Source organism: Tursiops truncatus, chromosome 3, assembly GCF_011762595.2.
Source record: "Tursiops truncatus isolate mTurTru1 chromosome 3, mTurTru1.mat.Y, whole genome shotgun sequence".
NCBI lineage: Eukaryota > Metazoa > Chordata > Mammalia > Artiodactyla > Delphinidae > Tursiops > Tursiops truncatus.
In genome coordinates, this window is record NC_047036.1 from 147,214,054 (window position 1) to 147,229,554 (window position 15,501).

At 44.8% G+C, this 15,501-nt stretch overlaps 1 protein-coding gene across 7 annotated transcripts in view; it reads right to left on the reverse strand.

Annotated features, from left to right (window-relative positions):
* SH3PXD2B (SH3 and PX domains 2B) overlaps positions 1 to 15,501 on the reverse strand; it is a 114,220-nt gene that overhangs the window by 51,589 nt on the left and 47,130 nt on the right. For 6 of the 7 annotated variants that reach the window (XR_004525944.2, XM_033853564.2, XM_033853567.2 and 3 more), the window contains exon 4: positions 9,148 to 9,224. Coding sequence is in view for 6 of the 7 variants with exons in the window: in XM_033853564.2 (XP_033709455.1) it covers positions 9,148 to 9,224 (77 nt within the window). In the remaining variant the exon portion in view is untranslated. Of the gene's footprint in view, positions 1 to 8,940; positions 9,083 to 9,147; positions 9,225 to 15,501 lie in introns of those variants that run through there. The other variant, XM_033853566.2, reaches the window with a different exon arrangement.

The following is a 15,501-nucleotide window of genomic DNA, read 5'->3' on the forward strand; positions in this document are numbered from 1 at the left end:
GCTGTAAGGTTTCCATCATATACTAGCTGCTTGATAAACATCCAGTTAACCCCCTGGCTCTCTGAACTGTACCAAGTACAATAGGGTGCTGTGGGACTTCCCTGGTGGCACAGTGGTTAAGAATCCGCCTGCCAATGCAGGGGACACAGGTTCGAGCCCTGGTCTGGGAAGATCCCAAATGCCACGGAGCAGCTAAACCCGTGTGCCACAACTACTGAGCCTGCGCTCTAGAGCCCGCGAGCCACAACTGCTGAGCCCGCACGCCTAGAGCCTGTGCTCTGCAACAAGAGAAGCCACCACAGTGAGAAGCCCGGCGCACTGCAACAAAGTAGCCCCCGCTCACCGCAACTAGAGAAAGCCCACGTGCAACAACGAAGACTCAGCACAGCCAAAAATAAATAAATATATAAATATATATATTTATATAAAAATAGTGTGCTGCTTCCAGGGACGACTTTAGAGTCAGCAAGGTGATTCAGTTCAATCACAACGCCTCGGCTAGAGAGAGAGAGTTTGTGTCTTCAACAGAATTTTAAGGGCATAGCACAGTACTGTTGGCCATTGTACAGCAGACCTCTAGAGCTGATTCCTTCTTGCTTGACTGAAACTTCATGCCTGTTGATTAGAAACTCCTCATTTTCCCCTCCCCCCAGCCCCTGGCAACCACCATTTCACTCTCTGATTCTATGAATTTGACGATTTTAGATAACTCATGTCAGTGGAATCATACAGTATTTGACCTTTCTGTGATCGGCCTATTTCACTTAGCATAATGTCCTTAAGGTTTATCCATGTTGTTGCGTATTGCCGAATTTCTTCTTTTTAAAGGCTGAATAGTATGCTATTGTATGTACAGGCCACATTTAGGTTGATTCTACATCTTGGCTATTGTAAATTGTGCTGCAGTGAACGTGGGAGTGCTAATATCTCTTCCAAATCCTGATTGCAATTCCTTTGGACAAATATCCAGAAATAGGATTGCTTGACTATATGGTAGTTCTATTTTTAATTTTTTGAGGAACCTGCATACTGTGTTTCATAGTGGCTGCATTTTGCATTCCCACAGTGTGCAAGACTTCCAGTTTCTCTATATCCTCACCAACACTTGTTGTCTTGTTTTGTTTTTTTTTTTACATCTTTATTGGAGTATAATTGCTTTCCAACACTGTATTAGTTTCTGCTGTATAACAAAGTGAATCAGTTATATGTATACATATATCCCCATACCCCCTCCCTCCCACCTTCCCTATGCCACCCCTCTAGGTGGTCACAAAGCACCGAGCTGATCTCCCTGTGCTATGCGGCTAGTTCCCACTAGCTATCTATTTTACGTTTGGTAGTGTACATATGTCCACGCCACTCTCTCACTTCGTCCCAGCTTACCCTCCCCCCTCCCTGCGTCCTCAAGTCCATTCTCTACGTCTGAGTCTTTATTCCTATCCTGCCCCTAGGTCCATCAGAACCACTTTTTTTTAGATTCCATATATATGTGTTAGCATACAGTATTTATTTTTCTCTTTCTGACTTACTTCATGTTATTGTTTTTGATACTAGCCATGCTGACAGATGTGAGGTGATATCATATTGTGGTTTTGGTTTGCATTTCCCTATTGATTCGCGACACTGAGCAACTTTTCATATACCTGTTGGTCATTTGTGTATCTTCTCTGGAGAAAGGTCTATTCAAGACTTTGGCCCATTTAAAAATTGGGATATTAGCTCTTTTTGCTATTGAGATGCATAAGTTCCTTACATATTGATATTTTGGGGATTAACCCCTTATCAGATATGTGATTTGCAAATATTTGCTCCCATTTTGTAGTTTGCCTTTTCACTCTATAGATTATTTTGCTGTGCAGAAGCTTTTTAGTTTGATGTATTCCCACTTCTTTATTTTTGTTTTTGTTGCCTATGATTTTCGTGTCATATCCATGAGATCATTGCCAAGAGCCCTGAAATAAATCCATGCATATGGTTAACTGATCCTCAACAAAGGTGCCAAGAATACACGGCGGGGAGAGGACAGCTTCTTCAACAAATGGTGCTGGGAAAACTGGACATCCATATGCAAAAGAATGAAATTGGGCCCTTATCTTACAGCATACACAAAAATCAACTCAAAATGGATTAAAGCCTTAAACATAAGACCTGAAACTATAAAATTCCTAGAAGAAAGAACTTCCCCAACTTGCTTCCCGTGAGCGTGACCAGGCTCTGCAGAGCTTCCTCTGGTAGTAAGCAACAGAAGCTGGCTAGATTTAAAGACAGTTTTTGTTGCTGTTGCACCACTGTTTTTATTTTTACTTTTAGGGTATGTGATACCAGTTTCACATTATGGTTGTGATATAAAATTTTCTCTAAAATATATATTTTTAAAGAGGTTAAAAAAGTGAATTAATATAAAGAAAAATATTAATAATAATATAGGTAGTAGAATATGGTAAAAATCTTCAGGGGAGGTCTCAAGGGACTGGAGTCTGGTAAACACTACTGTTTACTGCCTACAGAGTTTACTTTAAAACATTAGCGTTGGCCAAAATGTTTGTTTGGGGTTTTCGTAAGATGTTATGGAAAAACTCAAATGAACTTTTTGGTCAACCCATTACTACAGCACAGTAGAGGGGGTGGGGGAGGGAAGTATTGGGAATTTGGGATTAGCAGATGCAAGCTATTATATATAGGATGGATAAACAACAAGGTCCTACTGTATAGCACAGGGAACTATATGCAATATCCTATGATAAATCATAATGGAAAAGAATATGAAAAAATATATATATATATAACTGAGTCACTCTGCTGTACAGCAGAAATTAACACAACATTGTAAATCAACTATACTTCAATAAAATAAAAAATAAAAATAAAATACTACAGCACGGGCATACACACTCACACGTTCATAGGGGTGTGGTGTGTGTGTGTGTGTGTGTTAGATTTAACCTACACTCTAATAATGGTGAGTTAATATCTGAAGTACCCTCATCGGGAATGAACACTTCAGCAAGTAGGAGACTCTAATCACAAGTTCTCATTTGAGAAAAGGCTACTTTGGGGCTTCAGCTATCTTCACCTCTGACCAACACTATAGCCTCTATTTACTAGCATAACAGGTGTCAGAAATAATTTTCTTCACTGGTGAAATGAGGGGTGGCCCTTGCATGAACAGAACACGGCGAGCCCAGCATTATACATCCTTCTTCATGGTACCTTGGTTCTAGGATTCTGAACCCTCTGTGTTCTACCTCTTCTTGAAGATTTTACTGTCAGACCATGGTTAGGATTAGCTGATCCTGCCACTAGGATACCATTGCATCTGTCTTAAGGAAACTTTCATGCAAAGCGGTGTCAGACAAGACAGCTGGTATTTCACTGAGTTTACAGAACAACTTGAGAGTCTGTTTAGGGAGCTGCTTGATAACAAATGCTTGTATGTGTGGCAGGATTTGGCTGAGTCTCATTTTCTTTTTTTTTTTTTTTTGCGGTACGCGGGCCTCTCACTATTGTGGCCTCTCCCATTGCGGAGCACAGGCTCCGGGCGCGCAGGCTCAGTGGCCGTGGCTCACGGGCCCAGCCGCTCCGCGGCATGTGGGATCCTCCCTGACCGGGGCACGAACCCGCGTCCCCTGCATCGGCAGGCAGACTCTCAACCACTGCGCCACCAGGGAAGCCCGAGTCTCGTTTTCATTGTGTCTTTTGATGAACAGAAGTCCTTAAATTTACTGTAGTCAAATAAATGAATCTTTTTATGCTTGGTACTTTTTGTGTCTTTAGAAGTCCCTCTATACCTAGAGATTATGAAGATATTTTCCTATTTTTATCTTCTAAAACCTTTTATAATTACCTCTTACGTTTAGGTCTTCAATGTACTTGGAGATGATTCCATGTGTGTGCAAGGCAGGGGTTAGTTATCTTTTTTGTTTTTTCCAATACGGATACCCATTTACTGAGGAATCCTACCTTTCCTCAATGATCTGCAAAGCTGCTTTTGTTAGTATCAAAGTGTCTAAATACACACAGGTCTGTTTCTGTGTTCTCTATTTTGTTCCAGTAGTTGTCTATCGTTGTGCCAACACCATACTATGTTAAATACTGTAACTTTATGATAGGTCTGGTAGAGCAGAAAGTTTCTTCCTAGCTGGTAGCTAGGTTTGGGGACATCTACAGCCTTCCTCTATCTTTACCTATTGGAAACTACCAATTTCTACCAAGATAAGGCTGACAGTGATAGATCAGATCGGCTTAAGTCAGCTCACAACAATGTCAATAACAGAGACCGAATGTTACATAAAGGTCTATGCAGTCTCTAAAAGACTTCACAGGCCTTGTAACAAAAGGGATGGTTTCATCTCCTTCCAGGAGGGCAGTACCCTTGAAGCTAAGCCCAGGGAATCTGGCCAACTAAAACCCCCAAATAACTGCTCTGCTTCTTATGATGCATTAATAGCAGGGGTGGTAACTTGCATGCGGCTCATGTAACATAAGGTAACATAAGCAGTTTCTTCCCTGTGGTTAATCCAGGTCAATTCATGATCTCTGGACCATTCCAAGCATAGCCAGATACAGGCAGCTGCTGCTGTCCCTTATCCCTCCAAGATTTTATATTTCCTTTTCCAAATCAAATGTCCAGGGGTTCGGGAAGCCCTGGGTGAGAGGAGGGTGTGACTGGAGAGAAGTTGGGTGGGCTGGGGAAGAAGCAGGAGAGCACACTTGGGCTGAGGTTTCTGGGAAGGTACCAGGTGGAACTTGCCAGCTGGCTAAGGTGACCGCAAGGGTTCAAAGTTCTTGCCAGCAGGGCCTGGACAAAGGAATTTTAGGCTCTAGAGGTTTGGAAAAGGACAAAGAGCAAAGACCTGAACTTTCCTCTGAGATCTGGGAGGCAGCAGTGGTGTCTTTGTGCCTGAGTGACGAGCCCCGCCCCTCACCGCCATCCCTTTTTTTTTTTTTTTTTTTTGGTGGTACGCGGGCCTCTCACTGTTGTGGCCTCTCCCGTTGCGGAGCACAGGCTCCGGACGTGCAGGCCCAGCGGCCATGGCTCACGGGCCCAGCCGCTCCGTGGCATGTGGGATCTTCCCGGACCGGGGCACGAACCCGTGTCCCCAGCATCGGCAGGCGGACTCCCAACCACTGCGCCACCAGGGAAGCCCGCCATCCCTTTTTTAAGGGTATCCTTAGGAGAGAGAAGAGCCTGAGTCTAACTGCTTCTAGGAAACACATGCTTAACTATTTTGGCCTCTTGAATTTGTACTTTCATAGAGAGGCCGTAAGTGGTATGCGAGTGCCAAGTCCTAAAAGGGTTGGGTTCATCTCTCAAAGTCTCGAATACTATTATTGTGAGTAACCTTGTTGGGCCTCCATTTCCTCATCAACACAAAGGGAAAAAGAACACGTCCTCCATGTTATCGGAGGGATGAAATGTGGTCACGTCTGGTAAAGAGAAGATGCTCAATCAGGAGTGATTTTCTGCCCTTCCATGACATTTCCTGCCAAGAGAGGGGCGTCTATCCCCACACTTGCCCCCTTCAAAATTTTTCTACAGACTTACTGAAGTATAATTTATGCACCATAAAATCCACCCATTAGAAGTACACAATGCAATGATTCAAATTCAAATTATAGAGTTGGGCAACCATCACCACATTCTAGTTTTAGAACTTTTCCATCACCTCAAAAATGTCCCCAACCTCATTTGCAGTCCATCTCCATTTCCACTGCCCCAAGGCCCAGGAAACCACTGACCTGCTTTCTCTAGATTTGCCTTTTCTGCACATTTCACGTAAATGGAATCATACAACATATAGTCTTTTGCATCTGGCATCATGTTTCTGAGATTCATTCATCTTGCAGCCTTAATCAGTATTTCACTGTCAAACAATATTCTATCGCATGCCTGTTCCACATTTTCTTTATCTATTCTCCAGATGCTAGACATATGGATTGCTTCCAATTTGGGGCTATTACGAATTAATGCCGCCATGAACAATTGCATCCAATTCTTTGTGTGGACAGTTTTCACTCCTTGTGAGTATGTACCTGAGAGTAATCGTATGATACATTTCACTTTTGAAGAAACTGCCATACTGTCTTCCCAAAGTGGTTTCCATCATATGTCTCCAGCAGAATGAAGAGCTCCGCTTTCTCTCACATCCCCACCCCTTGTGTGTCTTGTTGATTACAGCCATTCTGGAGGCTGTGTAGGCATCTCAGCAATATCTTTCATTGCCCTGATGATTAATGATGTTGAACAACTTTTTGTGTGCTTATTAAGCATTGTGTGTCTTCATGGGTGAAGTTTCTATTCAATCTTTTGTCTATTTTTATTTTTTTAATTATTATTATTTTTTGCAGTACGCGGGTCTCTCACTGCTGTGGCCTCTCCCGTTGCGGAGCACAGGCTCCGGACGCGCAGGCTCAGCGGCCACGGCTCACGGGCCCAGCCACTCCGCGGCATGTGGGATCTTCCCGGACCGGGGCACGAACCCGTGTCCCCTGCATCGGCAGGCGGACGCTCAACCACTGCGCCACCAGGGAAGCCCTCTTTTGTCTATTTTTAAACTGGGGTTGTCTTTCTATTTTTGAGTTGTAAGAGTTGTTTATATAGTCTCAACACAAGTCCTTTCTCAGATATATGACTTACAAATATTTTCTCCTAATCTGTGGCATGTCTTCATTTTCTTCATGACCTCTTTTGAAGCACAGAAATGTGTAAGCTTATTGAAGTCGAACATATCAATTTTTCTCTTTTGGTGTTACATCTAAGACTCTTTGCCTAAACCAAGGTCATGAAGATTCTTTTATGTTTTCTTCTAGAAGTTTTATAGTTTTAGCTTTTATATTTAGGTCTATGATCTATTTTGAGTTGAGCTGATTTTTTATGCATGGTGTGAGGTCACAGTCCAATTTTAAAAATTTATTCTTTATTTTTTGGCATATGGATATCCCATGATCCCATCATTTGTTAAAAAGACTACCCTTTCCCATTGAATTTCTTGGCACCTTTGTTGAAAATCAGTTGAGTATAAATCTGAAGAGTTTACTTCTAGACTCTCAGTTCTCTTCCAGTGGTCCATCTGCCTATCCTTACACCAGTACCACAGTCTTTTCTTTCTCCCCCCAGTAAATAAATAAATAATTTACTTATTTATTTTTGTCTGTGTCAGGTCTTCATTGCTGTGCACGGGCTTTCTCTAGTTGCAGTGAGGGGGGATACTCTTTGTTGCGGTGCACAGGCTTCTTATTGCAGTGGCTTCTCTTGCGCGGAGCATGGGCTCTAGGTGCGCAGGCTTCAGTAGTTGTGGCACGTGGGCTCAGCAGTTGTGGCTCGCAGGCTCAGTAGTTGTGGCACATGCGTTTAGTTGCTCTGCGGCATGTGGGATCTTCCCGACCAGGAATCTAACCCATGTCCCCTGCATTGGCAGGTGGATTCTTTTTTTTTTTAAAGAAGATGTTGGGGGTAGGAGTTTATTAATTAATTTATTTATTTTTGCTGTGTTGGGTCTTCGTTTCTGTGCGAGGGCTTTCTCTAGTTGTGGCAAGCGGGGGCCACTCTTCATCGCGGTGCGCGGGCCTCTCACTATCGCGGCCTCTCTTGTTGCGGAGCACAGGCTCCAGACGCGCAGGCTCAGTAGTTGTGGCTCACGGGCCTAGCTGCTCCGCGGCATGTGGGATCCTCCCAGACCAGGGCTCGAACCCGTGTCCCCTGCATTAGCAGGCAGATTCTCAACCACTGCGCCACCAGGGAAGCCCCTGGCAGGTGGATTCTTAACCACTGCACCACCAGGGAAGTGCTACACCAGTACTACAGTCTTGATTACTGTAGCTTCAGAAGAAGTTTGGAAAATGGGTAGTACAATTTTGTTCTCTAATTTTGTTCTTTTTCCAAATTGTTTTGGCTAGTCTGAGCCCATACACTTTAGGATCAGCTCGTTCATTTCTACGAAAAAGCCTACTAAGATTTTGGCAGAGATTGCATTGACTCTGTGTCAACTGGGGGTGAATTGCCAATTTAACACTATTGAGTCTCCTAATCCATGAGTATGGAATGTCTCTCCATTCATTTAGAGTTTCTTTAACGTCCCTCAACCATGTTTTGTAGTTTCAGTGTATAAACTTTGTACTTCTTTTATTAAATTTATTCCTAATTATTTTATTCTTTTTGATGCTATTGTGAGTGGAATTATTTTCTTAATTTCATTTTTGGGTTGTTCCCTACTAGTAGATAGAAATACAATTGATTTTTTAATATTTGTCTTGAATCCTGTAATCTCACGAAGCTCATTTATAAGTTCTAGCAGGTTTTTTTGTGGACTCCTCATGCTTTTCTACAGCAGAGTCAGGTCATCTGTGAATCAAGGCAGTCCCTTCTAATCTGTGTGTCTTTTATTCCTTTTTCTTGCCTGCTTACACCAGCTAGAATCTCCAGTAAAATGTAGATCAGAGGTGGAGAGAGCAAATATACTTTGCTTTTGCTCCTGATCTTAGGGGGAGAAAGCATTCACTGCTCCATTGTTAAGGCATTTTTTCTATTCCTACCCTTCTCCAATCAAACTGCTAGTGATTTTAAGTTAGAGGAATAAATACTAAAGAGTAGGGAAGCTAAACAAAAGAAAAATATGCTTCTTTCTTGACCTCAGCCTCAAATCAAACAAAACATAACCAAAAGGCAGGGAGGCCCCTTGTGGTTGAGAACATTTAAGGGATTGGAAGCCAGCTGCACTGTCCAACAGGGGTTGGCTGAATAACTTCTAGAACATTCATGCACAATGGAATACTATGCAACCATTAAAAGCAGGTTCAAGAAGTTTTTTTTAATAGTATGGGGAAATTCTTTTAATATGAGAGAAAAGAGAAAGAGCAACAAAAATAACACATATGGGATGATCTCAATACCATAAAGAAATGCATGCAGAGAGAAAGGAGAGAAAGGAAATATGTAAAAACCTTCATAATTGTTGCCTCTGAGTTGAAGGATCATGGGTGATTGGTTTTTCTAATTTCTTTATATTTTTTTCACCCATACAGATCTTTCACAATGGGCATCCTGTAATCAGAAAAGGAAAAGAAAAAAACAAACAAACAAAAAAACCCCAAAACTACCCACGGGGAAGACACGAGACACAGGGAAGTGTTGGCATTCCTCAGACTTACCTTACAGTATTCATCGATTGGTATCAAGCGTTTGACGGCCACGTCCCGAATGTGGCTCCGTCGGAAGAGAATTTTGCCTGCAGGAGATGAGAGCGCATACAGCGTTGTAAGGGAGCATTGACAAGCTCTCAGCAACCTGGGAGAATGAGGATGTGGCCGCCTCTGGTAGGCCTGAGTGGTACCTAAATTCCTGGCTGCCGGACATCCACAGGGCCTGGATGACCCCATGCTTGGTCCTCCAAAGCCCTCCCTGTTCACAGCTCTAGTGCAAGGGCTTGAGGGAGTGGGGCTCAGTGGGTAAGTTTTGGTGAGATAAGGGAAGCTGAAATCAAACCAAGGAAGGAAGACCTGATGATCGGAGGTCCCCTGTCCAACCTTAAGATTATCAGATGCGGTGAGCAGTTCAGCGAACACTCAGATATGCCCTCACCCAACAGCTCAGTCCCCCTCCCTCCTATTTCTTTGTATACCTTCTGCTCTAGTCTGATGTTTTCCCAATACTCCATGCTCTCTCCTAATTCTGTGCCTTTCCCTCTGCCTGGAATACCTTCCCCACCCACTACCCCTGCTGGGAAACTCTTACACACTTCAAATGGGTTAAGAGTTCCTATCTCTTTCAGAACAGACTTGCGGTTGCCAAGGGTGGGGGGGGGGGCGGTAAATATTGGGAGTTTAGGATTAGCAGAGGCAAACTAGTATATATAGGATGGATAAACAATAGGGTCCTATTATATAGCACAGGGAACTACATTCGATATCCTGTGATAAACCATAACGGAAAAGAATATGAAAAAGAATATATATATGTATAACTGAGTCACTTTGCTGTACAGCAGAAATTAACACAACATTGTAAATCAACTATACTTCAATAAAATCAAAAAAAAAAAAAAAGAGTTCCTGTCTCTGATTGTACACATCACATTGTCGATTTACATGTCTTCTTCCTTCCTACTAGCCATGGGGCTCCGCCCAAATAGGGACTAACTCGGCTTTAGTCAACTTTTTGCCCCTGCCACATGGCACTCACGTCGGATCAATGCATGAAGGTGGATTCCACCTGCCAGGACGACAAATCCCTTCAATTGCTTCGCCAATAAGTGTTTGTAACAGAGGGCTCCAAGCCCTCCTACCACACCGAATACTAACAGCCCGTTCACTACTTGCTGGGTGACATCTGAGCCCTGGGGTGTGGTACCAGAACCTCCTGTGTGACGTATGGGTAGAGGACATGGGTCACAGGCAAAGACAAGTATATAAATGATGCCAATGAGGGTCTCAGGAAATATCCAAGATGCTGAAACATTGTGGGTGAGGTTTGTTTCAAGCAAATCAGCGGGTTCCCGAGAGTCTTAAAGGAGGTCCTCTCATGGGGAGATGGTGGCCAAGCTCGTGCACTGAGGATCCAGACAGCATGGCCACACCATTCTGGATTTGTCATAGAGGCAGGGGCTGGAAAATCAGAAATAAGACATCAAGGAGCGACAAAGAGGTGGGGGATGGAGACAAGCCCCCCTGCCACGCTCATGCGGGGCGACCAGGAGGTCTCTAGGGATCAAAAAGGAATGCACAGGGAGAGCACAGCTCTCCAGACTGCAGAGCATGGAGACCTACTAAGAACTTCACCTACTTCTGGTCCAAGGAGGTAGGTCCTGGAGAAGAATTTGGGTTACGAGGCTGGCAGGGTGAGGAGAGGTTAACCACTCATCTGAGATGGTGCTGGTGAGACTGCTGTCTCCATGGGTCAACCTTGGGTGAGCAGGGACAAGACGGTAGGAAAGGCCCATAAAGAGTTTTCATCATAGGACAGAATCGAAAGGGATGATGGGAAACAGCCTATTGACTTTTAAAGATTTGCAATGCAAGGTGGTCAGGGAGATTTGTACCCAAAAAGACCATATGGTTAAGATCACATTTAAAATAATCTGATAACGTGCTCTTGGGCAAAAAGGCACAATCAGGAAATGAAGTAGATATGGTCAACCTAATAGAAATCCTTTTTTTGTTCATTTCCATTTAATTAAAAAAGAACCCACAATGAGATGAAATACATATTCCTTAATAACAAGGATCTCCTTTCTTTATAATGGTGATGGGTTTAATTCTGATGAGTGAGTCAAATTTCTGATACACCACACTTGTTCGAAGAGAAAAAAATCTAGAAGAAAATGCTTCACAGGGTTCATAGTGCTTGTCTCCGAGGGTAGAAGACAAAGCCTTTTTGTGTTCTTCTTTATACTTTCTGCAAAGTGCCTACTATAAATATTGATTGCTTTGGGAATCAGAAAATGTTCATGTCATTTAAAACGAAAAAAGCAAATTATGCAGCAAAGTGGGAAGGAGTTTACAACCTGGCCTCCCTAGAGCCGATGATATTCCCTCATTCACTCCCTAGGTGCAGGCTCTGTGTGACTCCTCTGTGCACAGGCACTGGGGGCCTGCCTTCCTGGCACTAGTGCTTTCCAACAGGGAGGGCCCCTGCTGACATTCTGGGTGGGGCAGTCCTTCCCTGGGTGGGAGTAATAATCACCACCCTCATGGGTGGGACCACTTGAAGATGAGAATTCCTAGGAGAATCCTGAACCTTCAGGAAAAATAAGAAGTGTGTGCCTGTGAAGAGAAATCCTACATAGCAAACGCTTCCTGCCCTCTAATCTATTTCTCAAAATGGGAGAAGGGGTGCCTACCAAAAACATTTTGGTCCCACTTTGGTATAATTTCCCCTTCTATAAAATCAGAGGAAGGGTGGAGAGAGGGGTCTACAGGTCTCTTACTGAGAAGGCTGTGACCTGACTCGAAAAATTTACAAAGGGCATGCTGCTAGCACCGCCCTGGCACAGGGCCACCTCAGAGCCACGAGGGCCCAAGAGAATTTGCCCGAGGCCCGGCCTGCAGGGGCTGGGAGAGGACCAAGAACTCAGGCATGGGAATAAAGACACAGACCTACTAGAGAATGGACTTGAGGATATGGGGAAGGGGAAGGGGAAGCTGGGACAAAGTGAGAGTGGCATGGACATATATACACTACCAAACGTAAAATAGATAGCTGGTGGGAAGCAGCTGCATAGCACAGGGAGATCAGCTTGGTGGTTTGTGATCACCTAGAGGGGTGGGATAGGGAGGGTGGGAGGGAGGGAGACGCAAGAGGCAAGAGATATGGGAGCATATGTATATGTATAACTGATTCACTTCGTTATAAAGCAGAAACTAACACACCATTGTAAAGCAATTATACTCCAATAAAGATGTTAAAAAAACAAAACAAAAAAAGAACTCAGGCGCCTTCAACGTCTCCTGGGGGTGTGGCACAATAATGTCACTCCTCTTCCTGTGTGGCCTCAGTGAGTCTCTGGGCACATGTCAGGTGCCCTGCCAGCAGTGGGGACAGGAAGTCCCCTCGGCAGGAGTAGCACGGGCCGGGGAGGCCACAGGCTCCACAGGGTCAGTGAGGCCCCAAGCCAATCCCAGGGGGTCTATTCCTTCCTGTGCTGCCTTGGGAAATGCATTTACCTGGCAGAGCCTCAGTCTCCTCATCTGTAAAATGGGAGAGCAGCCCCTATCTCTTAGTCGTCATCTCTGTGATACACCAGTACAGGGCTTGGCCCTCCCTAGGTGCTTAAAAAAGGGTAATTACTTTGTTTAAAAAATAGGTTACATGATACTGCCTTATATTCTACAAGGAAGAGCACCTCTCCTGTCCTCAACCCCTAACTTGGTTTCTTAAGACCTGCCTCTGACAGGCTAATTCATCATTTATCCACAGCACAGCGGAGTGGAGTTACCGCTCAGGCCCTGGGCTGTGGGGCAGAACAGAGCGGCCAGCGTCCCCCTGGCCGGTGCCTCCAGGTGAAATGCGGATCTGCTGCTTGCTGTGAAGCTTCTGTGTGAGTCACGGAGAAGGAGGGCTAGGGAGCCCGCACCCAGCCCTCCCCTCAGGCCAGCCTTCCTGGAATGGGAAGGGTGATCAGAGGAGAGAACAGCCTTTGGTGGGAACGAGCAGGCTTTTGTTTTCCACAGTGGAGGAAGGCCAAACTGTAATTCTTATTTTTCAAGCCGCATCCTTTGCCAAGTTGGCTTCCCCAGCTCTTGCTGGGATGGAAAATTGCACAGGGCTGCTCTCCCCGCACCCGCCCCCCTCTCGGCCTTTGTGCTAACATGAAACTCGCTTTTGTTCTGCTGACGTGGCAGTCTTGGCAGAAAACTGACCCCTAGGAGAGGGGACGTTTCTCCCACCCGTCCCTGCCCTTGGTCTCGGCCTCAAGGAAAAGCTAAGAGGTGGGCTGGGAAGGGATGCTCCAGGGGTCTTAGGGCCCAACGGGGCCTCTCCAAGCTACAAGTGGGTGTCCTGAGCAGGGACAACGGAGCCAAGTCCCTGAGAACAGCATTTTCATGAATTCGTGGGTGGAAAAGGATTACGTAACCACGAAAGCTTTCAGGGGCTGGGGAGAGGGTCGGCTCAAGTTCTTCCCTGTCCTGGGAAGTTTTTCCACAGCTGGTTTTGCCTTTCACCAGCAAAGAGTTATAACTCACTGCTTTCCTTTTTTTCCTTGAAGAAAAATATACATTTAGAGCCCATTTCAACTTAAATCTCCAGATTGATCATTTAAGTAGGACTCCAAGACATGAAAGGCCCCAAAATTCCAAAGGAATGTCCCAGGACCCTGTTTCTGCCTTTACTGAGAACCTTCCATGTGCCAGGGAGAGAAGCTTGTGAAGCAGGGGGTCACTGTCCCATGTTACACATGAGAAACTGAGGCTCAAAGGTGGGGGGGAGATGTCGTATGCTGGAGGTCACAGGACTGGGCCTGTTGAACCCCAAAGCACATGCTTCAGGTGCTGAGATGTGGCTACTGCAGCTGGCATACCGGCTTTCCTCCAATAAGGAAAAAAATTCCAGTGTTCTCTCCCCGTGGAAGAACTAAAAACATGAGGTTTTTTTAGGCCAATGATCTCCCGGTAAATGGGGGCCTGGCAAATACATCTACCCTGTCTCTAAGCTCACTCAATGATGACACGATGTGCTGATGGCAGAATCCTGCAGTGGGGGAGGGGAGAATGGGCCCCTGGGTGATCCATCTCAGTGCCTGCCCCCTTGTCTGCATTACGAAAAAGATTTAAAGGGCTGGCCAGCTCTAAATATTTGTAATTTAGGGTGATTGCCAATTTGCCGATTACCTGTACATAAAGATACTAGGAAGTGCTTAATTGCTGCTAGTTACATACCAGGCACTTACCTAATCCTCCTAACAACTCTATCATTTAAGAACAACTATGATCTCCAATGTGCAAATGTAGAAATGAAACTCCATGTGCTTAAGTAATTTACCCAAGGGAACAGAGTAGATGATTAGGGGCACTGGGATTTGAACCTGGGCTGTCTGACTTTGGGCATGAATTCTGAGCCTGCCATACCTGTGACTGAATCCCAGCTCTGCCATTTATGCAAGTGATGATAATTTCTTGGAGCCTCAATTTCCTCATCTGTGAAATGGGCATAGTAATGGCTGCCCTTCAGGATTGTTCTAAGGATTAAACAAGCTAATGAATGTAAAGCACTTAGCCCAGTGACTGGCCCACAACAGAGATCTAATAAATGGTAGCTATTATTAGTTGAAGCTATAACATTGGTTTGGGTAACCCAGATTTTTGAGTTGAAGCCTTGACATTATTCCTTTGGTAAGAATTTTTTTGGGGGGAAGGGGACACTGAATGTCTTGAGAGCAGGGACCAGCCATGGTTGCATTAACTCCTCCACAGTGCCTGGCACTCAGAAGGTGCTTGGCCCACTCAGGCAGGTATGCAGGCAGGCAGAATTTCTTAAATGGCCCCCCAAAGATGTCCCACCTTAATCTCAGAGCCTGTGAATACAATGGAATCTCACTCCATGTTATATGATATGCCTCAGTTCATTTCAAGAGAGGGAGATTATCCTGGATTCGCCAAGTGGGTACAAGGTAATCACATGAGCCTTTAAAAGCAGACAGCTTTCTCCAGCTGGTGGCAGGAGGGGAAGTCAGAGATTCCAAGCACGGGAGAGAGATTCAGTGCCCTGTTGCCAGATTGAAGATGGATGAGGAATACAGGTAGCCTCTGGAAGCTGAGGGGGTTCCCAACAGACAGCCAGCAAGGAAACAGGTATCTGGGTTCTAGAGCTGCAATGAGCCGAATTCTGTCAACAGCCTGAATGAGGTTGGAAGTAGACTCTTCCCCAGAACCTCCAGGTAAGTGCCCAGTCCAGCCAAGATCTTGACTTTGGTCTTTTAAGACCCTAAACAGAGAACCCAGCTGAGCCTGCCTGGACTTCCGACCAACAGAGCTGTGAGATAATAAATGGGTATCCTTTTAAGCTGCTAA